The sequence below is a fragment of the Harmonia axyridis genome, chromosome 4 (genome assembly GCF_914767665.1).
Source record: "Harmonia axyridis chromosome 4, icHarAxyr1.1, whole genome shotgun sequence".
Taxonomy (NCBI): Eukaryota; Metazoa; Arthropoda; class Insecta; order Coleoptera; family Coccinellidae; genus Harmonia; species Harmonia axyridis.
The window spans coordinates 2,672,029-2,697,794 of NC_059504.1; the positions used below are offsets into that span (position 1 = coordinate 2,672,029).

The 25,766-nt window shown below is 32.5% G+C and overlaps 2 protein-coding genes across 2 annotated transcripts; both read left to right on the forward strand.

The window, feature by feature from the left end:
* Positions 1-58: 58 nt before the first annotated feature.
* On the forward strand, positions 59-14,872 carry LOC123677944 (protein RRP5 homolog). Its single transcript, XM_045614682.1, has 21 exons — positions 59-247; positions 336-440; positions 498-668; positions 722-995; positions 1,161-1,330; positions 1,440-1,670; positions 1,853-2,268; positions 5,355-5,613; positions 6,891-7,113; positions 7,408-7,649; positions 7,710-7,847; positions 7,930-8,128; positions 9,485-9,598; positions 9,684-9,879; positions 10,851-11,197; positions 11,581-11,771; positions 12,175-12,378; positions 13,143-13,271; positions 13,334-13,592; positions 13,677-13,842; positions 14,611-14,872. Exons 1-21 carry the CDS (start codon positions 164-166, stop codon positions 14,777-14,779), a joined length of 4,287 nt encoding a protein of 1,428 aa, XP_045470638.1. The 5' UTR covers positions 59-163; the 3' UTR covers positions 14,780-14,872.
* Positions 14,873-18,219: 3,347 nt separating this feature from the next.
* On the forward strand, positions 18,220-24,388 carry LOC123677781 (endoplasmic reticulum transmembrane helix translocase). The gene is made up of 8 exons (XM_045614484.1): positions 18,220-18,607; positions 18,664-18,753; positions 18,986-20,393; positions 21,746-22,717; positions 23,207-23,543; positions 23,702-23,834; positions 23,889-24,032; positions 24,093-24,388. Exons 1-8 carry the CDS (start codon positions 18,341-18,343, stop codon positions 24,183-24,185), a joined length of 3,444 nt encoding a protein of 1,147 aa, XP_045470440.1. The 5' UTR covers positions 18,220-18,340; the 3' UTR covers positions 24,186-24,388.
* Positions 24,389-25,766: the final 1,378 nt, after the last annotated feature.

Sequence of the window (25,766 nt, forward strand, 5' to 3'; positions counted from 1 at the left end):
TGTTGAAGAGAAGAAGAAGAACTGAGAATAAAATTCTATGAAAATATTAGATTTCTCTGTGTTGCGTCGTATATAGGGTTATAATAATCCCGATTCCTGTGTTTGAATTTGCCATGTTTTGAATAATATTCCACACGTTTTGTTATAAAAATAAATTGAGAAAATGGTTCAAGATATGGAGGAGAATTTCCCAAGAGGTGGTAAAAATGTTACCAAAGCAGTGAAACGCAAACCCAAAAATGATACGGTACATATTTTATATCAATAAACGTGAATAAGGAGATATTTATTTCAAGTTTGTTTTCAAAGTATTTATATCTAACCCTATATTTCAGCTCTTTGGAAATCCAACTAAAAAACAAAAGAAAGAAAAAGTGGAGAAAAAGGCCATAGTGGATGTTGATCAAATAATAACAAATGTAGGAATGCTCACAAGACAGGTAAGTTTATGAGTAATACCAATGAATTGGAAGTTATTATTTTATTTTATATTTCAGACAATTTCGGAAGGAATGAAAGTTTTGGCATGCATCAAGAAAATCACAGAAAATGCTCTTGAAGTAGAGTTACCTGGATTAATAATTGGAAAGGTTATGATCGATTCGATATCTGAAACTTTGGTGAAAACATTGAGAAAAGCTTTATCAGATTCTTCAAAAATTACTTCAGTGAGTATTTTAAATTTTTTACCTACTTTTCTATATTATATCATAATTTATAGGTTTCAGAAATATTGAAATCTTTTTTCCATTGTGGACAATATGTTCCCCTGTACATAAAAACAATACAAGTAACTGATGACAAAAGTGTAATATTTGGAAGTATTTCCCCAAAAGATGTGAACAGTGATAGGCGACACAATTCCTTCAAAAAAGGAGAATTAATATGGGCTTCTATTTCGTCGGAGTTGGATCATGGATATCAACTTGAGTGTGGTGTTGCAAATTGTAGGATATTTTTACCAAATCAATATATAGAGGAAGGAACTAAATTAGGTAATTAAAATTACTCAGCCTTGGAAAAATTCCTAATGTAAACTTCTAATGGTTTTACAATGACAGTTTATGTTTGAAATATTTTCATTATGATTTAGCTTCAGTGAATTTTGAAGAAAGGCATTTTCCTGTGAATATAAATTCATTGTGATTTATCAATTTCAGATGTTGGACAGCCTATTTGGTGTAAAGTACATAGAGTTGATAGTGATAATGCTGCATCTACTCTTAGAGTTGGAATTAAAAGACAGCATATTGATTCAGTGCTTACTGATGACACCATTCCATTGAATTCAATCTTACCAGGAACAAAGGTAGAAGTTTATGTTGAAAAGGTATGTTGATAATCATTTTGTACTACTTTAAACAAATTAAAATTACAATCACTGATTTAATCTTGAATATGCAGAACTTTTATCTATATTAATTTATTTTTATTTGCAGGTCATAAAAAATGGCATACGATGTAAATTTCTCGAAAATTACACTGGTTTCATTCATGAATCTCAGTTATACCCTGCAATGAAGAGCTTGAAAACCATAAAGGAAGCTTCGATAATGTGTGCATATGTGTTGTATGTGGAAAATATCACCAAAATTGCCCAGTTGAGTATGAGGGGTTTGGATTCAAATTATGAGATAATATTCGAAAGAGGAACTAAAGTATCAGGCGAAGTAAGTTCTCATTAGTTTATTTCTATTATGTTTTTTTCAATTTTACTTTTTTATATCAATTCAACAAACTTTTTTTTGAATTTAGAAGAAGAAGAAATAACTCTTTACTAAATAGCATCTTCAAAGGCTTAAAAAATTTAATATATGTGATGTTCTAAATTTCTATGTTTTTTCAATTTCAGGTTATTGGAAAAAATGAAATAGGGGTTTATTTCAAACTAAATAAGCAAGAAAAGGGTTGGATATCAAACAAACGTCTATTGAATACTTCGGCTGGAAACACTAAAAGTGACAATTACTTGAATGAAAAATTTTCGAAAGGAAGTAAACACCGGTGTGTTGTCTTGAGTTACAGTCATATGGATCGTGTATATATATGCAGTATAGAAAAAGAACTTCTCAAAGAGAAGTATTTTTCATATCTTGACTTGAAAGTTGGCGAACTTGTTGAAGGAACAATACAAGAAATTAAAAAGAATGGAATTGTCTTAACTGTTGGAAAAGTGAAAGGATTCGTTCCCAACATTCATCTGACCGATGTGTTATACTCTGAATTTTTGAAGAGGAAATTCGCTGTGGGCTCCAAGGTCAAAGCACGGTGAGTACAACAAATATAATAAATTTTCCTTTGAAATCGATTTGGTATCCCATTTTTATCGGGGGCATATTTTAAATTGTTTAAATTTATTTGGAACACAATTATTCTCACAGCAAACCTCACAGTATTTAGGTTTGTTAAGTTTTATTGGTTCCTAAAGAAATATATCGGGTGTCCCAAGGTAAGTGGCCTATTAGATTATTATGGAAACTATTGATGGTAAAGATTTCAAATTTTGTGGATAGATATTTGGCCATGTAAGGTACATTTTTAAAATAATTTCACATTTCCAGTGTTGCCGGATGTATGACAATTTGGCAACAACTTTGTTATTTTAAAAGGGACATCCGGTATTTCTATTTTTTTTATGATACTCCATAAAATATTAAATCTATTCACTCTTACTTTTCCATACCTATCTTTAACGGTTTTTGAGTTATTAATTATTTTTCGAAATTTTAAATCAAATTGACGTATTACGAAAATGACTCTAGTTCGCTCAATATTTGAGATTTAAGTCAAAAATTTTGCAAGTCGTTAGATATTGATCTAATCTGTGTCACTGCTTTTGAATTATGGTTGTCAATAATACAGGACGGACCAAAAAAAAACCATCATTTGCCAAGTTACAAAATTTTAAAGAAGTCTATTTTTTCAAATTAGACACCTAGTATATTTTTCAATTTTTGGAATCAGTACAACACACTCTACAATTTTTCTATTCACGTCCCTATACCTATCTCAACTGGTTTCCGAGTTATATGCGTTTATTAGATTTCACATTGATTCAATAAGCGTTAATTTCTTTTGCATTGTTATTTTCTCTTGTCGTTCATACATCGATATATCAATGAATCAGTTCAATCCATAAATGTCAAAATAAACAATTATTGCCTAACAGGTGTTTTGTTCCGAGGTTTTTCTATAAATAATGGCTCAAGAAAGATATTGATATACACATATAACGCATATAACTCGGAATCCAGTTGAGATAGGTATAGGGACGTGAATAGAAAAATTGTAGAGTATGTTCTACTGATTCCAAAAATTGAAAAATATACTAGGTGTCTAATTTGAAAAAATAGACTTTTTTACAATTTTGTAACTTGGCAAATGATGATTTTTTTTGGTCCATCCTGTATTATTGACAACCATAATTCAAAAGCAGTGACACAGATCAGATCAATATCTAACGACTTGCAAAATTTCTGACTTAAATCTCAAATATTGAGCGAACTAGAGTCATTTTCGTAATACGCCAATTTGATCTAAAATTTGTAAAAATAATTAATAACTCAAAAACCGTTAAAGATAGGAATGGAAAAGTAAGAGTAAATAGATTTAATATTTTATGGAGTATCATAAAAAAATAGAAATACCGGTGTCCCATTTAAAACAACAAAGTTGTTGCCAAATTGTCGTACATCCGGCAACACTGGAAATGTGAAATTATTTTAGAAATATACCTTACATGGCCGAATATCTATCCACAAAATTTGAAATCTTTACCATTAATAGTTTCCATAATAATCTAATAGGCCACTCACCTTGGGACACCCGATATATATCCTTCGATGACCGTGACTTCTCAAGCTTTGAATCATGGACAGATACGGGATGAACATGCATAACAGGATGAATTTTTGTTTCAATCGAAAAAGTCAATGAAGATTTTCTGGTATTAAAATTATTCAAACAGAATATTATTAGGAATAGAAAATACATTACCAAGATCCAAAGATTGTCCCTTTTTTATTGTGAACATATTTTAAATTGCTTTAATTTATTTGGAACACAATTATTCTCACAGCAAACTTCAAAGTATCTAGGTTTGATAAGTTTTATTGGTTCCAAAAAAAAATATATATCCTTCGATGACCGTGACTTCTCAAGCTTTGAATCATGGACAGATACGGGATAAACATGTATAACAGGATGAATTTTTAAGTTTTAGTCAAAGAAGTCAATAAAGATTTTTTTCAATTACCTGATATTAAAATTATTTAAACAATATATGATCAGGAATAGAAAATAAAATACCAAGATCCAAAGGTTATCCCCTTTTTATCGGGGGGCATATTTTAAATTGTTTTAATTTATTTGGAACACAATTATTCTCACTGCAAATCTCGAAGTATCTAGGTTTGATAAGTTTTATTGGTTCCTAAAAAAAAATAAATCCTTCGATGACCGTGACTTCTCAAGCTTTGAATCATGGACAGATACGGGATGAACATGCATAACAGGATGAATTTTTGTTTCAATCACAGAAGTCAATAAAGATTTTTTTCAATTTCCTGATATTAAAATTATTTAAACAATATATGATCAGAAATAGAAAATAAAATACCAAGATCCAAAGCTTATCCCCTTTTTATCGGGGGCATATTTTAAATTGTTTTAATTAATTTGGAACACAATTATTCTCACTGCAAACTTCAAAGTATCAAGGTTTGATAAGTTTTATTGGTTCCAAAAAAAAATGTATATCCTTCGATGACCGTGACTTCTCAAGCTTTGAATCATGGACAGATACGGGATAAACATGTATAACAGGATGAATTTTTAAGTTTTAGTCAAAGAAGTCAATAAAGATTTTTTTCAATTACCTGGTATTAAAATTATTCAAACAATATATTATCAGGAATAGAAAATACAATACCAAGATCCAAAGGTTATCCCCTTTTTATCGGGGGCATATTTTAAATTGTTTTAATTAATTTGGAACACAATTATTCTCACTGCAAACCGTACAGTATTTAGGTTTGATAAGTTTTATTGGTTCCTAAAAAAAAAAAATCCTTCGATGACCGTCACTTCTCAAGCTTTGAATCATGGATAGATACGGGATGAACATGTATAACAGGCAAAATTTTTGTTTTAATCAAAGAAGTCAATAATTTTTCAATTACCAATCAATCATGTCTTAACGAATTTTGAGTTTTTTTTTTACTTCTATGAAACTTTTTCCAGTATCGTGCCTGACTGAATTTTTACCTTTAAAAACATTTGAATCACTATTTGAATTTTGCGTTTGATTTTGTAAAACTGAAATTTGTATGCCATAATGTAAATTTTTGTTAAAGGGTGTTCTCATCAAATGAAAAGAGTGTCATCTTCACATTGAAGCAATCATTCCTCAAGGATGACAAATGTTTTTCTGATGTCGAATCGGTTATCAAGAATGAAGTTTATCCAGCACTTGTGTTAAAAGCTAAAAATCATGGAGTGGCTTTGTCTTTTTATAACAATATCGAAGGTTATGTCCCATTCAAAGAATACAACTTTCCAATAACCCAAGAATATAGAGACAATCCTTCTTCATTTTTCTATTCAGGACAAGTGGTAAGTATTCGCTTTAATGAAAGACTTAATTTTTAAATTACAGATGTTTGCATTTTTTTTTTTTTTTATAAGTTTATTAGCAATCAAAATACTCTGAAAGTGTAAACTTTTTACGTGTTTTCTAAAGAGTATTGTTAGTCAGGGTCAGTAAAACACCCTGTACATTGGGTACATTGTATCTTATTTCAATTTATTTTATTTCTATATTTATTCGGAACTCAATTGCTTATTTGTTACTGAAACCTCAGTCTTTAGGTTGTTCAGTATAATTGGTTCCTACAGCAAAATATCCTTCGATGACCGTGACTTGTCGAGCTTTGAATCATGGACAGATACGGGATAGACATTTATAACTGCATAATTTTCTTAAGAGAAAGCAGAAAGTAATCAATGTTTAAATTTCAATCAATGTTTAGGCAAATGGTGCAACTGGCCATAAGTCTATAAAAACGCTGCTAGGATTTGTGTGGGGCTCGCACCCACTAAACTCCCACCTCATATCGTAGATGTTTTGGCAATAGACAATATCTCATATCATATCTGAAGAATACTCAACTTTCTATGGATAGTATATTTTCAGAAGTAAAACTCGTTAAGTGCGTAGCATGCTATTCTGATAATACTAGAAGTGTTACGCAATCGACTCAATTGGTTTTGCTTTTAGAAATATGCTACTCATAGGAACTTGGGTAATCTTAAGATATTTGAATTTCATTCATTCATTTGAATTTCAAAGATTTTTTAAAATCTTCGAGAATGTCTAAGCCATCGTCTTCACAATTTTTCCTTAGGCTCCTAGGTGTAGCAAGGCGATTCAAAATGCAGGTCTTAAATGCCAATATAAATTGGTATGGAGTGAGATTTGTATGCCCACAGCCATGCTGTCGGATCAAACTGAAGAGATTCTCTACAGGATCTTGGTTTGGCGTTCTAGTACGCAGATATTTAAAACCAGCTTTACGGCATTCATCCCACACCATAATTACACCTTGAATTGTGGTGATCCAACCTTCCTTACATCTGGGAGCCTTTATTTCCAATCCTGTAACAGGGTGCAAAAATTTCCATTTTTTGATCTTCTCTAAAATCTTGTACCAAAACTCTATATGTTTAGTTTTTCTATGAACACATCGACTCAATTCCTTACCTTCCAATTGGGAGTTCAGAAATCAGAAAGTAATCAATGTTTAGATAAATGGTGCAACTGGCAATAAGTCTATTAAAAATTTTTTTTGTCTAATGGATACAAGTTTTCTCAACTATTGTAATTATTTTAGATTAAAGTCCGTGTCATCAAAGTTCAAACAGACAAAGTGGTCGCTTCGTTGAAACTGGATGCCAGTATAAATGTCTCCATTGAATTAGGGAAAAATGTGAAAGGCATTGTCAAGGAAAAAGAAGAAAATGGTTTGAGAGTGTTTATTAGCAAGTTGAACATAGAAGGTTTTGTTCCAGTAGAACATTTAAGCATAGATTCATCTCTTTGTCGACCAATGCTAGGTGAGTATTTCAATATTGAATTATTATGACAGATCAAATTAAATATGAATTGATTTTGCTAGAATTATAGAAGATATGTTTAAAAATCTTCAAGGAAATTAAAAATTCTAATGTAGTTATTCAGATGTGCCATAAACTAAAAGTGAGCTTAGTTACGATTTTGTTTTTTGCATTAACCATGATATTTTGTAATTTTCAAGACGAAATTATTGTTTAGTTATCGAATAAACTGTTCATTATTAATTTTAATTCTTGCCTGCAAGTTTTGCTTTGAACACATTTTTTTCTTAACAGAAACATACAGTGAAGATGATGAAATTTCGAATCTCATGGTATTGAAAACAGACGAGACTGGAACGATATTATCGAGAAGAGAAGCTATAGCTTATGAAAGATGCGATTTGAAGGTGCCAAAGTTCCAAAACATCAAGAAAAATACCATACTCAGATGTTCCATCGAATCAATAGAAGATAACGGTGTCTTCGTGTATTCACCTATCAAAAATTTCAATAAAAAACTGTTTGTAAAAAAAAAGGTGAGTAAATTAATATGATGAATATTTCATTTCAATTTTGATATATGTTTGAATTTTCAGTATGTCACTAAAGACAAAACGATGCCAAAGTTCGAAGTTAATCAAGGTGTTCTAGCCAAGGTGATCGAAATTGATAGGGTAAACGAAACTATTGAACTCAGTTTGAAATCGGAAAATGTTTTCGACAAAAACTATCAGGTAAATATTCAAAAATTTATTTCATATGAAAACTAACGTTATAATTATAATTTTCATTTATTTATTAATTTATTTTTTCCAGAATTCAATCAGTTTATTCATTGAATATTTGGCAGATGAAGAATACTTGAGGAAGTATGGATCTGAAAATAACTGGCCCATTAATGATTATGATTTATGCGAAAAGGTACAATGTACAGTTAAGCAATCGACAAATAAAGGATGTTTGGTAGAATTACCAAATGGTGTTAGGGGATTGGTGGTTCCAACTTTATCTACAGGTGAGTAACAAGCCAATTGAAAAATCCATGGTCTACCATAGTAAAACACATTTTTTTGGCAAAATTAGATTTTATTATTCAACATAGTAGCCTTCGAGGGCGATACAGCGATTATAGCGATCTTCCAATTTTTTTATACCATTTTTGTAGTACGATTTGTCTTTCGCTTCAAAATAGGCCTCAGTTTCGGCGATTAATTCTTCATTGGCGCTAAATTACTTTCCAGCGAGCATTCTTTTGAGGTCTGAGAACAGAAAAAAACCGCTGGGGGCTAGATCTGGCGAATACGGTGGATGCAGAGGCAATTCGAAGCCCAATTCATGTAATTTTGTCATTGTTTTCATTGATTTGTGACACGACGCATTGTCTTGATGAAACAGTACCTTTTTTTCTTCAAATGGGGCCGTTTTTTAACGATTTCATCCTCTAAACGATCCAATAACGCTGTATAATCATCGCTGTTGAAGGTCTGTCTCTTTTGGAGGTAATCAATGAATATTAAACCTTCCGCATCCCAGAATACTGATGCCACAACTTTGCCAGCTGACTGTTGTGTTTTTTCTCGCTTTGGATTCGGTTCGTGTGCAGTCCACTCAGCTGACTGTCGATTGGACTCCGGAGTTTAATGATGGTGCCATGTTTCATCCATTGTCACATATCGACGCAAAAATTCAGGTTTATTGCACTTAAACACCTTCAAACACTGCTGAGAATCATTAACACGTTGTTGTTTTTGATCGATTGTGAGCTCGCGTGGCACCCATTTTACACACAGCTTTCTCATGTACAAATATTCGAGAATGATATGATGTACACGTTCAGATGATATCTTCACAATGTCTGCTATCTCGATCAATTTCACTTAACTGTCATTCAAAATTATTTTGTGTACTTTTTTGATTTTTTCGTCGGTGACAGCCTCTTTTGGGCGTCCACTGCGTTCGCCGTCTTCGGTGCTCATTTCACCACGTTTAAACTTGGCATACCAATCAATGATGGTTGATTTTCCTGGTGCAGACCCCGGAAACTCTTTATCAAGCCAAGATTTTGCTTCAACTGTATTTTTTCTCTTCAAAAAGCAATATTTTATCTTCACACGAAATTCTTTTTTTTTTTCCTCTTTTCTCAAACAACAAAAGTAGCTACACTCACAACGCAATATCTCACATACTAATGGTCGGACTGCTGTCAAATTTTGACATGTATCGTTTGAAGGTTGGTACTACCTAAAAATCATATGGATTTAGTACTAGCACCGCCATCTGTGCATCAGACCGGGGGCTTTTCAAGTGGCCTAATAATGATATATGTAATTCAAATGAATTGCAGAATATCAATATCAATGTTTTTTTACAGCGGTGAAAAAGGGTGATGAAGTGGAAGGTATGGTCTTAGGCTACAATTATCAACTGAATTATGTGGAACTTTGCTTGAATCCGACAGTTATGAAAACAATAAATTCAAATCAAGGTGAGCAAATTATTTCCATACAAAATGAAAAATTGATTTGATTATTTCTACGTGCAAGAAATGTTTACAATTTTTCGTGTTTCAGATGGAATGATACCAGAAAATGAGCCTCAGTTCACACTAAACAAACTACTCACTAGAGATCAATATGTTTTAGCTGTTACTCGTAAATCGGCTAACAGACAATTAGTGTATCTACCGTTAAGATTGTGCGAGAACGATTCCAATGATTATTTGAAAAAGTATTATGAAACTGATACTTTCAAAGTCGATATTTGCGGGTAAGTTTCTGAAGTAATTACCTATTTTGTTTGCTAATCTTGGATTTTTCAAACTGATTGATAATATTTCAATATTTTATATACTGTCATTTCTCTCAAAATTGTTGAGATACTAGCCATATAGTTTTTACTATTTAAGTAAAATTACCTCGTAACAAAAAACTGTAAATGTTCACAAAACTGCCCCCTCGTGTTTTTAATTATTTTTCACGAAAATGGGCATTCAGGAATGTTATTTGATGGTTTTCAATGATGGCACGTTTTAAAATATATTTTTTTTAATTTGAAAAAGAATCGTGAATATCGGCATAAAAACTATTTTGCCATCATTAAAAACAACCAGAAATACTTCCTAACCTAACCTATTATCTGTTAGGTTAGGCTAAGAATGATTTTTGTTGGTTTCCAATGTTTTAATAATTTTTTTTTAATTTTAAGTAGAATCGTGAAAATCTGCATAAAAACTATTTTGCTATCATTAAAAACAATCAAGAAACATCCCCAACCTAACCTATTATCTGTTAGGTTAGGCTAAAAATGGTTTTTTATGGTTTTCAAAGGTGGAATGTTTTAATTTTTTTTTTTTTATTTGAACAATAATCGTGGAAATCTGCATAAAACTATTTTGCCATCATTAAAAACAATCATGAATCATTCCTAACCTAACCTATTATCAGCTAGGTTAGGTTAAGAATGATATTTGATGGTTTTTAATGATGGCAACTAGTTTTTATGCAGATTTCCACGATTCTTCAACAAATTGAAAGAAATTATTAAAATACTATCAAGAATCATTCTAGAATGCTCATTTTTAATGAAAAATAGAAAAAAAGTGGAAAATCCAAAGAGGCGGCTTGTGTAAAAAGTTTATGTTGAAAAAATTAAAAACTGTAAACATTTACCCAAAAAACTATTAGGAGGGTTAGCATTCGGTACATTAATTTTATTCAATCTCAAATTGCAATTTACAGCAAATACGAAGACAAACTAATAGGTTTCCATAAGAAATTGAAACATTCTTTGGATTACACATACATACTGAAAAATACAAATTGGTCGGAACTGGATGCTTCGCTTTACAGCGAGGAAGTTGATTCTTTAAATACTTCACAAGAAAGTTTCGACGGAGAACCATCTCAACAAGAATCGGTAGAAAGTGACAACGAAGATATTGACTCGGAAGAGGAAGAATGTGACATAACACCTGAAGATGAAGACGTTGAAATGGAAGAATTAAGTGACACGAATAAAGATTCCGGTGTTTACTCTAACTCTCTTAATGGTACAACGAATGGAAGTGAAAAAGGAGTTGTAGCAGGTATGAATGTTCGAATTATCTACAAGAACACTTGAAAATTTTAAAAATTATAACTATCTTCTAATTACTTATATAATTGCGGAGAATCTTCAGCTTCCTCGATGGCTTAGTGGTAAGAGTGTCGGACTAGTTATTCGGAGGTTGCGGGTTCGAGTCCCGCTCGGGAACGTAATTTTTCCAGAATTGAAAAATTGAATGCCGTGAAATTAATCTCATTTATTAACTTTTATGTTGGTTAATATTTTTTTGGGAGTTGGGCCAGTTCCATGTATTGTTGGAATTATTCGAGAATTGCCTTTTTTTCTGAAAAATTTTTTTGTTATAACATTCTCTATTTTAACAAATTTTGTCTTATGTAACTAACTCTTGATAATCTTCTGCAGAATCTGAGGTCAATGATGATTCAGAAAAAAGGAAGACTAAAATTAGATTTAGTGGTGAGGAAAGAAGACAGTTCGAAGATAGAGATCAAATAAATTGTCCCTTGGCTGTGTTACCTTCGATCTCTAACTTTTTCACTGCTGAATTGACTAAAGAAAAAGATGATTCTTCTTCAGATGATGAAGATGAAGAGGTAAGTTGAAGTATATACATTTTATTATAAGAATGTTGAATTTAAATGATAAAACACAAAATATTTCCAAACATGATTTTGTGTTTTATTCTAAAATTTGGACACTTGAAACTATTTTCGGAAAAGGACAATTATGTAAAAAATATTTTGATAATTTGATCTATCTGAATGCATAGAATTAATATAACTTGATTATTTCTTGAATAGATCATATTGAAGGCCGTATTTTTTGTTTTTTTTATAAAGAATTTTATATCTTACGAAATTGGATCGATAAAAGAAAAGTTCAAAAATAAAATGATACATCATTACTTATTCTCTCTATAACTTTGATAAGGAATCTTATTTTGAAATGCATGTCATTTATGTTTGGTAAAATATTGATTTGAAAAATTTTTTTTAGGATAATGACATGTCGAAAAAGAAGAAGTTGTCTGCTGCCGAAAAGAGAAAGAAAAAAGACAAAAATGAAGATTCTAAAAATGTTCAACAAGTAGCAGACCCAACAACACAAGAAGATGAAAGTGTTGAACACTATGAGCAACTTCTTATGAATAACCCAAATTCATCTACATTGTGGTTAAAATATATTGCTTTCTGTATAGCCGTAAGTATTTAAATTACAAATTTTCAAAGGTTATGGTCTGTAAATCGCCTAGAATTTCAGAGCAGTTACTAGCGGTTTTCAATGTTTCTGGTAACCTACTTCGTATTTACGGACCGCTTGACACTTGTCATTGGTCAACTAAATATTTCATTGACAGAATTTTGGAGGTTATAAATGGTTGATCTCTTTTAATTTGTAAATAACTAATAGTTCTTAATGGCTCTGGAGGGAATTTGTTTCATAATTAAAAAGTTTTTGAGTGTTAGATGTCATGGAAAATATTCATAAACAAAAATCTTAAAATTAAAATGACAACTGGCAAGCCGAGTGGCCGTGATTACCTAACCTAACCAGAATAAAAGTGCGGTTACTCTGGTGACAGATAACTTACCGAAGTTTGAGGAAATAGTTACCGGTTTTTGAGGAATTTGACATATAAGGACTACCAACTTGTTAAACATAGTAATCAAGGTGTTATACAGATCATACCCAAAGTTATACTCTATTTTAAGTGAGATTACTCGGAACAATACATTATCACTTATTTATATACGTTTAAATAACTTTGTAAAATTGTACGATCAATTTGGTCGCAGTTTCCAGTAGGCTAACAGAGCCATAACGACCCCGATTCAGTGAATAATAATAATAATAATTGATGAAACTATTTTTTATAATGAAAAAAAAATCCAGTAGCAACTATCTTTTCTGAATTGTTGAATAACCGAAAGTTCTTTGTTACTGATCATAAATATTGTTTTTAGACATTTGAACACGAAAAAGCCAGAATTATTGCAAAAAGAGCATTGGCATCCATTAGTACGACTTGTGAAGATGATAAATTCAATATCTGGATGACGTTACTGAATATTGAGAATTCATATGGATCAAAGGTAAGTTGATATCTTCCTAAATTCACATTAACATTTTTTTTTTAATAAACTATTTTTTTCAGGAATCTTTTGACAATGTTTTTGATGAAGCTATAAAATACAACGATGCCTTCAAAATATACATGAGAGTAACGGAACTTCTCTTCAAAAGTGGTAAACACGTTGAAATGGAAGATAAGATTCGAAAAATGAGGGCTAAATTCAAAAACGAACCGGAAATGTGGGTTCACATTGCCAAATTGTATTACCTGATTGGAAATTTCCAGGAGGCTAGAAACGTAAAGAATTTGTGTTTGAAATCGGTTACGATAAAAAAAGAACGTGAGTAATTTTGTACAATCTTATTAGTTAGATTTGTGTTTTTCTCTAAATATAAATTATTGTATTTTTTTTTTTTTTTTTCAGAATACAACCTCATTTTGAAATTTGCCATATTGGAATTCGCTCATGGAGAGATTGATACTGGGATAATGATTTTCGAAAGCGTATTGGTTTCTTATCCGAACAAAGTGGGAGCTTGGTTGGTATACATCGATCAACTCATAAGCAAGAATCAAATAAAGGAAGCAAGGTGAGAATTTTTTAAATTTTTAATTAAACTTTTGTTGGTAGTAGTTTTATTCGTCAATTTTATAAGATGAATAAGTTGATCTTCAAAATGTTTTGTCGGCGCTTATGGATGAAATTTAATATAACAGTTTTTCCTCACCACACTATAGCAGACACTCGCAGTTCTCTAAGATATAGAATTTGCTTAGGTTTATAACAAATTTAATGAAGAGGTTATTGGGAATAATATTTCAAAGAATATTATTACTAAGGGTATGGTCCGTATATCGCCGAGAAGTTCAGAGCGGTTACTAGTGGTTTCCAATGTTTCATGTCATTCGTCAACTAAATTTTTCTTTGACAGAATTTTGGAGGTTATAAATGGTTGATCTCTTTCAATTTGTAAATAACTAATAGTTCTTAATGGCTCTGAGGGGTATTTGTTTCATAATTAAAATAATAAAGTTTTTGAGAGTTAGATGTCATGGAAAATATTCATAAACAATAACCTGAAAATTAAAATGACAACTGTCAAGCTGAGTGGGCGTGGTTACCTAACCTAACCAAAATAAAAGTACGGTTGCTCTGGTGACAGATAACTCACTGAAGTTTGAGGAAATAGTCACCGGTTTTTGAGGAATTTGATATATACGGACCACCTACTTACCAATTGTAGTAACCAAGGTGATATACGGACCATACCCTAAAATACTAGTAAAATCTCATATATGCATCGAGTTGTTTGAATTTGCTCTATTCTTTATTGAAATTTGTTTTATTTTTTTTTCAGGGATGTTTTGAACAGAGCTATCACTCTTACCCTTCCTTTGAAATCCATTAAAGTAATTTATCAAAAGTACAGGACATTTGAAGAGAAATATGGAACTCCAGCAACTTTTGCTGCATTCAAAGAAAAGGCAAAGAGTATTTTACAGGAAAAAATACAAGCGGTATCGTAGTCATGTTATGAAAATTTAAAAATAACCTGTTTTAAGTCTGTTTCATCTTATAAATAATTTTGTTATATTTGAATAAATAGTTTTGAAATAAAATTGTTTTCAATTAATAATTTTTCTTCCCCAACCTAGAATATGACATACTCGAGCTTAAAAAAATATATCGAATGGAAAGTCAGAAATATGGACCAATTGTCCATTGTACTTTATTATCTATAAAGACGGCTGTGTTTTTGCTAACAAATCATCGAGTGAGTCTTTGTATTCAATAATAATACTCGACGAATATTCAAAAACTTTTTATTGCACATCATTATACAAATTGATATTTGTGAACAGAAATTCGTTAAATATTGTATCAATTAACTACTGAAGAAGAAAACATTCAATTTGAGGATTGACAATAAAATAATAATTCCTTTGATTAATGACATCAATCCAGGAAATCGAAGTTTCGATTTAGAATTGAATCTTCAATTCTTCGGCACAACTCCAACACAAGTCTTTCGAAACCAGGAACAAAGTGGAAAATTAATATTAATACTGAACAGATTTCTATAAAAAAAAAAATTTCTATTAAGTGAAAATATAGTTCTGCCTGTCTCAATTTTTTTTTTTTTAATTTTCTTTTTGCCCTGAGGAATGGAGAAGCTCTAACAGCCTTTCCTAGCAGCTGGGCTGGTGACGAAATGCTGCTAGGATTTGTGTGGGGCTCGCACCCACTAAACTCCCACCTCATATCGTAGATGTTTTTGCAATAGACAATATCTCATATCATATCTAAAGAATACTCAACTTTCTATGGATAGTATATTTTCAGAAGTAAAACTCAATAAAAAGTAGCATGCCATTCTGATAATACTAGAAATGTTATGCAATCGACTCAATTGGTTTTGCTTTTAGAAATATGCTACTCATAGGAACTTGGGTAATCTTAAGATATTTGAATTTCTTTCATTCATTTGAATTTCACAGATTTTTTAAAATCTTCGAGAATGTCTAAGCCATCGTCTTCACAATTTTTCCTTAGGCTCCTAGGTGTAGCAAGGCGATTCAAAATGCAGGTCTTAAATGCCAATATAAATTGGTATGGAGTGAGATTTGTATGCCCACTGACATGATGTCGGATCAAACTGAAGAGATTCTCTACAGGATCTTGGTTTAGCGTTCTAGTACGCAGATATTTAAAACCAGCTTTACGGCATTCATCCCACACCATAATTACACCTTGAATTGTGGTAATCCAACCTTCCTTACATCTAGGAGCCTTTATTTCCAATCCTGTAACAGGGTGCAAAAATTTCCATGTTTTGATCTTCTCTAAAATGTTGTACCAAAACTCTATATGTTTAGTTTTTTTATTAACACATCGACTCAATTCCTTACCTTCCAATCCGGAGTTCGCAGCATTCAAGGAATCAAAGAGTTGATCAATATCTCCTATGAATTCTGCTGTATGAACTGCTGATGAAGGGTATTCAGGAAGCATTGATATATGCTCTAATACTGCCGCAACTGAGTAGCTCATAGTATTAGCAGCAATAGAGACTTTCATTTTCAAGAGCGGGTGTTGCAAAGCTAAATGTTCTGAATCAATTTTGTACATATTTTTAAATCTTTTATCATTATCATAATTATGACCTTGAATAATATGCTCCCATTTAGCAATTTTGTTATCATCAAATTGAATATTATAACACTTCAAGGCATTACGTGTGTTTTTCAATAAATGTGGAGGATCATGTAAAGCAACAACTTTTTGAGCATTCACAATGAAGTAAGGTCCTGGTTGATCAGTATGGCATTCATTGATCAACTGTTTAATGGCAGCTGAGTTGGTAGTGCCCTGATCACAAACTGTACAAATCACCCGAAGACCGATTTCTTGCAAAGCAACAATGACTTCTTTAATAAGAATTTTGAGATGAGTGGCCTCTACCTGATCATTAGTAAAGTAGTAGGCTATTGGTTGTTTCCAAGACTTATAAAGTCCGGATATCATAAAAACTAAAGAATGACTAGCGACTTCTTTGAATTGTCCAAGATTTGAACCTAAATCTACAGGTCCTACTACTTTATCCAAGGCACGATCATAATGTAAATCTTGAGATAGAGACATTTCATCAAACATTAAACAACAAAATTTATCAAGAGTTGAAAATTTAGAAACTTTGACTGCTAATTTCTGGAATATTTGATTATTGATGCCAGTATCAAAAAGAAAGGAATTCAAAACTGTTTTTAAAGTTGGTATACTTGGCAATCTCAAGAATTTTGATAAAAATCTATATGACTGTGGACCGCGTTTTTTGTATAAAGCTAATGCAAAAACTTTGTCGTCAGGTGTCCAACGCTCCTCATGTTTCCTTGAATTTGAATTTCTGAATAGAGAAGATATAAATTGAACCCCATTATTGCTTATCGATTGTTTCAGTTGTAAAAATAATTTAGAATGACTTATTTTCTCAGCTAATTTCAATTTATGTTTGGACCTTTCAATGATTTTTTTTAATCTAGTCAACTGCTCTATTTGACGTTTACTAATATCATAAAAAAATTTCTTTCTATTTATTAATTGATTCTTTCGCTTGATATCAATTTCATTTGAAAAGCGTGATCTTTTCTCCACAAATGGGGAAATGGTCCCAGTATTCGGTTGATTATTTGAAATATCTGTTGAACTTGTACTCGACACACAATTGTCTAAATCAATTTCATCAATTAAATTATTCTGATCTGAACGCAGTGGAAAATCTGGTAGAGCTGAAGGTAGAAGTCTAGTTTTCTCTGTACTGAAAAAATTGTCTACACTGAAATGGTCCTCACATATTCTGCTACTCTTTTTAATAGTACAGCTGGGATGAACGGCTTTAATTGCATTATTCCATTCTAAATTTCTAGTTGGAGGAAATCGAAAAAAGTGCTTGTTAGTGGTTGAACCCCCATAATAACTATTTGCACAATTTGGGATGCAACATGAATACCGATATTGTAATGATGACATGCTGATCAATTTTGAGAAAATGTACTTTATATACTAACGAATAAATTAAAACAAACTTAGACTTGCAAGAAAGCACCTGTGAATAATGAGTTGAAAGTTGTTGTTTGTTGTTACCTGCAAAGTACAACGATGTTTCACTTTTGACAAGTGGAAAATCTTTGGTTATTTTAAACTATTCTATGCCTGAAACCATAGACAGCTGAAACACAGAAAGATTAGATTTTACGCCGAAAACCCATAGACCTAATATCAAATTTGATATTGAAAAAAAATTAATGATCTTGTCTTCCAAAAAGAAATGGAGAAGTTCTGTATTGAACTCTTACAAGTGTGAGTAGGCACATCAGTTATTGGAAATAATTATTATTTCACTGAATGCATGCCAAGGAAAAAAATGATAAAAAATTGAACACTCTATGCGTACCTGTGTCAACGTCACAAGCGTTAACCTATCGGTTCATCTGGGCTTTTACTCCTGTCAAAAAATGAGAAAATTACCCCTGTACTGATTTGAAGGGTGTATTATTGCAGAAATAAGTGAAAACAGGCTTTAAGAAACCATGACTGTAACCACAGTACAAAGACTAGATGATTTAATCCAATCTGTTAGTTTATACACCCGTAAAAGCACCCTTCTACATTTTTATATATTTCCATTTTTAATATTTTATTTCCTTTGGATTTATTTTTGGATAGGTGTTCTTGGTTTGTTTGAATTTTATGAAGGAGGATTAATTATACTTGCTGGTATAGGTTGTGCACAAATCTTGTGCGTTTTGGCTTGTTACTGGTCAGTTCATGTAAATTGTTTTTTTACTTGCAATAAGGTGAGTAAAATCGTTTTCCTGGTTGCTTCAATCATATGAGTTTTGCGTTTATACAGGAATTAGATTCTCGTACTGCTACTATTGTCAAAGTAGTTCCAACATTGAATAATGGAAGTTCCGAGTTAGTGAAGCTTCAACATTCAAAGGTAGGAAAATGTGTGTAATTATATATTTACATCTTCCTTTTGATGATCTTTTCAAGGCTGTATAGAGGAAAATTCTAAATTTCAAAAATTTGTATACATATAACATTTAGACACTGAGAAAACTAAGTATACATATTACCATATCAACCTTTCAATTCTCAAAATTTAGATTATGCCATATTTTGTTTTGAATGTAATTTTCAAACCTGAAATGACATGATTTTATTTGTAGGAAGATGATGAATCAAAAACATGGTTCATTTTCCAGAAAACCAAATATGTATGGGATTCTGATAAGAAAACATTCAGAGGTATTGATTTTCCTATTCACAAAACATTCAAGGAATATTTATCAAGTAAAGGTTATCAAGAAGAATTTGATATACAGAAAGCAATTCAACAATATGGAAAAAATGAATTAGATATGGTTGTACCTGAATTCTCTGAATTATTCATAGAAAGGGCTACTGCTCCTTTCTTTGTGTTTCAAGTGTTTTGTGTGGCACTTTGGTGTTTGGATAAATATTGGTATTACTCAATTTTTACCCTCATCATGCTTATACTTTTTGAGTGTACTTTGGTACAACAACAATTGAGAAATATGTCTGAAATTCGAAAAATGGGGAATAAACCCTATAATATTATGACTTATAGAAATCGAAAATGGAGGCTGATCCCTACTAATGAATTGGTACCAGGGGATATAATTTCTATAACTAGAACAGCTAAGGATAATCTTATTCCATGTGATGTACTCCTTTTAAGAGGTTCTTGTATTATTGATGAGAGTATGTTGACAGGAGAGTCAGTACCGCAAATGAAGGAAGCAATAGAATTTTTTGATCAAGAAAAAGTGCTAGATCCTGATACTGATAATAAATTACATGTCCTTTTTGGTGGCACAAGAACAGTACAACATACCCCACCCTCAAAGTCTACCAGCGGTCTTAGAGCTCAAGATAATGGTTGTGTCGCATATGTTCTACGAACAGGATTTAATACTTCACAAGGGAAGCTGTTGAGAACAATATTATTCGGCGTTAAGAGAGTTACAGCCAATAATAAAGAAACTTTTGGTTTCATAATGTTTTTATTAGTTTTTGCAGTTGCTGCCGCATGTTATGTGTGGCAGAAGGGCATCGAAGATCCAGAGAGAAATAGATATAAATTGTTTTTGGAGTGCACACTCATTCTCACCTCTGTCATTCCACCTGAGCTACCAATCGAATTGTCTTTGGCAGTCAATACATCACTTTTAGCATTAGCGAAACTTGGGGTCTTCTGCACAGAGCCATTTAGAATCCCATTCGCAGGAAAAATTGACATTTGTTGCTTCGATAAAACTGGTACTTTGACTAGTGATGATTTGATAGTTGAAGGTGTAGCTTTGGCAGAAAAAGACTCATCTGTTACTGCCTTATCTAATGCTCCAAATGATACAATACAAGTTTTGGCATCATGCCATTCCTTAGCCCAGCTTGATGATGGTATGGTCGGTGATCCCTTAGAAAAAGCTACCTTATTGGCTATAGATTGGAATCTGACAAAATCTGATGTTGTGATTCCCAAGAGAGGAAAACATGCTGTTTTGAAAATATTCAATAGGTTTCACTTTTCCTCAAGTTTGAAAAGAATGTCTGGTAAGTCTATTTTTCAATAATAAGTAAGTGTTTTGGTACATGTTTACAAAACCACCTCTTCGTATTTTCACTTTTTCATTGAAAATGAGCATTCTGGAATGATTCTTTTTAGTTGCCAATGATGGCAAACTAAAGGGTGTTTTTTTTAGAGCTATAGAACTTTAAATTGCAATAAAACAACGATGGATTATTCCATTGACATGAATTTTATTTATACGCAAGATAATCTTGTGGCATTAAATTTTAAATATGATTTCTGGCTGGCTCGGATGTAGTCCAATCTGGACGTCCAATTTTCGAAGACTTTTTCCAACATTCGTGGCCGTATATCGGCAATAACACGGCGAATGTTGTCTTCCAAATGGTCAAGGGTTTGTGGCTTATCCGCATAGACCGATGACTTTACATAGCCCCACAGAAAGTAGTCTAGCGGTGTTAAATCACAAGATCTTGGAGGCCAATTCACAGGTCCAAAACGTGAAATTAGGCGGTCACCAAACGTGTCTTTCAATAAATCGATTGTGGCACGAGCTGTGTGACATGTTGCGCCGTCTTGTTGGAACCACAACTCCTGGACATCATGGTTGTTCAATTCAGGAATGAAAAAGTTAGTAATCATGGCTCTGTACCAATCACCATTGACTGTAACGTTCTGACCATCATCGTTTTTGAAGAAGTACCATCCCATAAAGCGCACCAAACAGTCAGTTTTTCTGGATGTAACGGTGTTTCGACATACACTTGAGGATTAGCTTCACTCCAAATGCGGCAGTTTTGTTTGTTGACGTAGGCATTCAACCAGAAGTGCGCTTCATTGCTAAACAAAATAAAATTAACGTACTGCGCGATACGTATTCCGCACAGAACCATTATTTTCGAAATAAAGTTGCACTATTTGCAAGCGTTGTTCAGGCGTGAGTCTATTCATGATGAATTGCCAAACCAAACTGAGAATAAATCACTTGACAGCTGTTGAATCGGTCGCCATCTTGAACAGTAATGCCAACTTAAAGTTATATACCTCGAAAAAAAAACACCCCTTAGTATTTTGATAAAAAATTGGGTATTCTCATTTAAAAAAAGGGTGGTATTTTGTTTTACCACTTCAGGACCAGTAGAGTCAAAAATATTTTAAGCTTATTCGCCAAGTACTATCGATTCCATCAAAATTTGAATCATTCTCCTAGCCCAAAATTTCCAAGAGTTATTGACCGATCAGGCATCATTGACAGGTATACTTCATTGACTGTATACCTTATGTTTGCTTTATTTTAATTGGTGTTTTCATGAAACTTTAAAATGAATATGGTAAATAATATATTCAGTGGTCAATTTTGTTTTTTTTTTTGCAGTTATTGCAGGATACACCCCCTCCGGCTCTACAGAAACAATTTATATCTCTAGTGTGAAAGGTGCTCCAGAAACGTTGAGACCTATGTTCAAATCTGTTCCAGAAAAATATGATGAGGTGTATCTAGAGTTGTCTCGAAGAGGTGCAAGAGTGCTTGCCTTGGGCACAAAGGAACTTGGTAAACTGTCATCGCAAGAGCTTAGGGAAATCAGTAGAGACGATGTGGAAAAAGATCTCACATTTGCCGGATTTGTTATAATTTCCTGCCCTTTGAAGGCGGATTCCAAAGCTGTAATAAGAGAATTGCAAAACGCTTCACACAGAGTCGTGATGATAACTGGGGATAATCCTTTGACAGCTTGTCATGTGTCCAAAGAACTGAAATTCTCCAATAAGCCCCTCCTGAATCTTGTGAAAAAGGACGATTGGGAATGGGAACCTATAGACCAAGATGTTAAATTTCCATTAGAATATGACTATAAAACATTAACTAGGGATTACGATCTTTGCATCACAGGTGATGCATTAACATACCTAAATGTGAACTTTCCGGCATTCCTCAAACTGATTTTACCTCATATCACTGTATTTGCTCGTTTTGCTCCGAAACAGAAAGAGTTTGTAGTTGTCGGATTGAAAAATCTTGGTTATGTGACCCTGATGTGCGGAGATGGAACAAATGATGTGGGTGCTTTGAAACATGCCGATTGTGGTGTAGCCATACTCTCAAATGCACCAGAAAAGATGGCCGAGCCTAGGGATCCAAAAGAAAAAGACAAAAAGCTCAAAGAAAACTCGCATTTACCTGTACGAAATAGGCTTTCCAAAAGAGAAGAGCAGAAAGAGAAATTGCAGCAGAATATTAATAGAATGTTGAAAGAAATCGAAGAACAAGATGGTCCACAAATAGTCAAATTGGGTGATGCAAGTATTGCATCTCCGTTCACTAGTAGATTGTCATCGATTATGTGTGGTGAGTGAAGTTCAAATGGCAATATAATCTTTCTTAAAAAGTTATTATTAGAAAAACAGCACTGAGAATTGATTATAAAAAAACTCCTTTTGAATGGATTGTTGAAATTTTTTTTGTCACTATATTGGTACAGGGTGTCCCAAATTCGATGCTCCCTGAAAGCATCTCGAGAACTATAAGACTCAAAGAAAATATCTCCAAGGACCCCCGATCTCTTTTCTCGAAATAATAAGATATTATAAAGCAGATCATAGATATCTCAATTAGTTCTTGCGCATGCGCCTGATCTCACGCGACGCAACTAGTTTTCGCTATTTTTGTCCCTTGTTAAGGGCTTCTTAGTTCAATTCACCTCGTTAGATCAAATGCTGGTTGATAACAAGCAGTCACTATTGTCACTACTTATATTTGCTGAATGAATAGTTATTTTATTAATTATTCTTAGTTATTGATCACTACTTTAGCTGAATAAAATTTTTTTTATTTCAGTGTGCCATATTATCAAACAAGGAAGATGCACTTTGGTCACGACTTTACAAATGTTTAAGATTTTGGCCCTTAATGCGTTAATCTTGGCCTATACCCAATCAGTATTATATTTGGATGGTATCAAACTCAGGGATATGCAAGCTACATTGCAGGGATTGTTACTAGCAGCGTGTTTTCTATTTATTTCAAGATCCAAGCCTTTGAAAAGCCTTTCGAAGCAAAGACCACTACCGAATATTTTTAACCTTTATACAATAATGACAGTCTTGTTGCAGTTCTCCGTTCATTTCTTGTGTCTTATTTACCTGGTTCAACAGGCTAAGCTGAATAATCCTGTGTAAGTATTTACTTCAATTTAATGTGAGTTATTAAAAATTTGAAAGTAAACAAACGAAGTGTATTATTTGTGGAGAAACCCACGAATTGAGTAAAAAATCGTATTACTGATATTTGTCTTATTTCTTCCTAAATTTAATTCTAATAATTTTGTTACAGAGTTGAAACTGAAGAAATGAAGAAAATGACTGAAGAGGAAAGAGATGAATTGTTTGAACCAAATATTGTGAATAGTACTGTCTATATAATCTCAATGGCGTTGCAAATAGCTACGTTTGCCATAAATTATAGGGTAATGATGTTTATTCATCAATGTAATAATGAACGTTAATTATTTTTTCCATAGGGCAACCCTTATATGGAGAGTATAAGACAGAACAAGGCTCTTCTATACAGTATTCTTGGTTCAGGAGGTGTTGTGTTAGCTCTTACACTTGGTATTTTACCGGAATTATCTGCTCAGTTTGAAATCATTGATTTTCCTCCAGATGTGAGTTTATTTCATTGTGCTTTCTTTCGACTTCAAACTCATTTATTTTTATTTTTACAGTTCCGAATTATTCTCCTACAAGTTCTTTTCGCCGACTTCTTTTTCTCATATCTGGTGGACCGAGTTTGCCTATGGGTGTGTGGTGAAGGCTAAATTTCATTGATATTTATATATGTTGTGGCTCGAACAGTGAAAATAAGTTGATTGGATTTCTTTAGTCCAAGCAAAGTCTGTTGTGAATTTCATTCCACTCAGTTGTGAATTATTTACTTTTTCAGTTCCCAAAAATAATGTAATTAATATTCACAATATTTTTGTACATTTACTTTAGAGTTCCATAAATCATGTAAATGTAACTGAGCTTTATTTTACCTCATCCTAAATTACCAAATTAGGTATACAATTCGAGATTAGTGAAAAAAAATCTAGTTTTATTCAGGATAGTAATTTTTTGGAATTTTTTGAGCAAATAATTTACTTATTAGAATTTTGAAGAATCTGATTATTGTATGCAAATAAGTTAGTGCTAATTGCTTGAAATTTAAAACCAGAATGATGGCTAAGATCTCTAAAAAACTAGCTTGGTCAATTAATCTTGAAAAACCTTAAAATAAAAGTGGCGGCATTTGAAGGCCTTCTTGCACTTCGATGGTATTGGTCCCTTTTCACTTGATTTCCGCATCGTTTCTTATGTCGCTCATGTCGTTTTTCTGTCAATGTCCTTTTGAGGTTATACAAAAGTCAAACAACTTTTGACAGAACAAATGACTATTCTAAATTGATGTCGCTGATTGGTCAATTTTTTGTATAGCGCCACCTTAAGGAAGAAAAGGGAAAAGGGACTAATGCCGAGCAAGCCGCCAGAATTATCTTGAACAACAAAAAACAAATATAACAGTATTTTAGAAATCCTAATGATGGCATATATCGAAAGCGCGCGAAAACATTACTCTAGAGCTTTTCTCATTATATTGTATGATACTTTGAAAAATACATAATAATAAACTTGGAATAATTATAGAATATTTTATTTCATTACATTCTAATTAGATATTCTAGGCCTGAACAGGTTTTACAAAAGATTGAAAATTGAAGTTGTACTTCTTTCCTTGTTTGAGTTATCTTTATTTCAAAGTGTCATTATAGTTCTAGTTGTCATTTTGTTAGTCAATCAACATACTCTTGAAACGTCCTTCAACATGTAAACGAAAATGATGCACATCAAAAGACCAACTATGAAAATGAGGAATCCCCACCCACAAGTTTCATCACACATGGCAATTTAGAATTTGTGTCCATACACCAGAATTAAGTGATAGTGACTTTTGGGCTTACTGTCATTTTTTCAGCGCTCATTTATTCGTCTGTAATTTTAGAATTTTGGGCCGGGAATGGTCTCCCACAATGAAGTTGGACTGGCTGATGTAGAATTCGTCCTTATATTCGATTAGATAACTTTCAAACAGAAGGAGCTAGAAAATTGAAATTTGAAGGATATAGGTTCTGATCTTGAACGCCGCGGTTGAGTTCGTTAATAGTCAAAATCAAACCAGATGTTTGGGGAACGTCTCAGGAGATTGTCTTCTTCCTGAGTGGCCAGCTACTTTCATATGCTCTCCTCAAAAACGATGTGAAATTAGCAGATGCATTTTCCAACTCTTCATTTGAGTTGATGTTGTTTTTCTGGCCTTCCTGTTCTGACGTCAAATGGGCTTCATAGAGTTCCCAATTGGT

Coding starts and splice junctions, on each gene's coding strand:
- LOC123677944 (XM_045614682.1), top strand. CDS start 164: ATGGTTCAAGATATGGAGGAGAATTTCCCAAGAGGTGGTAAAAATGTT. Junction 9,599..9,683: donor AACAATAAATTCAAATCAAG/GTGAGCAAATTA, acceptor TTCGTGTTTCAG/ATGGAATGATACCAGAAAAT. Junction 13,272..13,333: donor AGAATTCATATGGATCAAAG/GTAAGTTGATAT, acceptor TATTTTTTTCAG/GAATCTTTTGACAATGTTTT.
- LOC123677781 (XM_045614484.1), top strand. CDS start 18,341: ATGACTGTAACCACAGTACAAAGACTAGATGATTTAATCCAATCTGTT. Junction 22,718..23,206: donor ATTGTCATCGATTATGTGTG/GTGAGTGAAGTT, acceptor TTTTTATTTCAG/TGTGCCATATTATCAAACAA. Junction 23,544..23,701: donor GCTAAGCTGAATAATCCTGT/GTAAGTATTTAC, acceptor ATTTTGTTACAG/AGTTGAAACTGAAGAAATGA.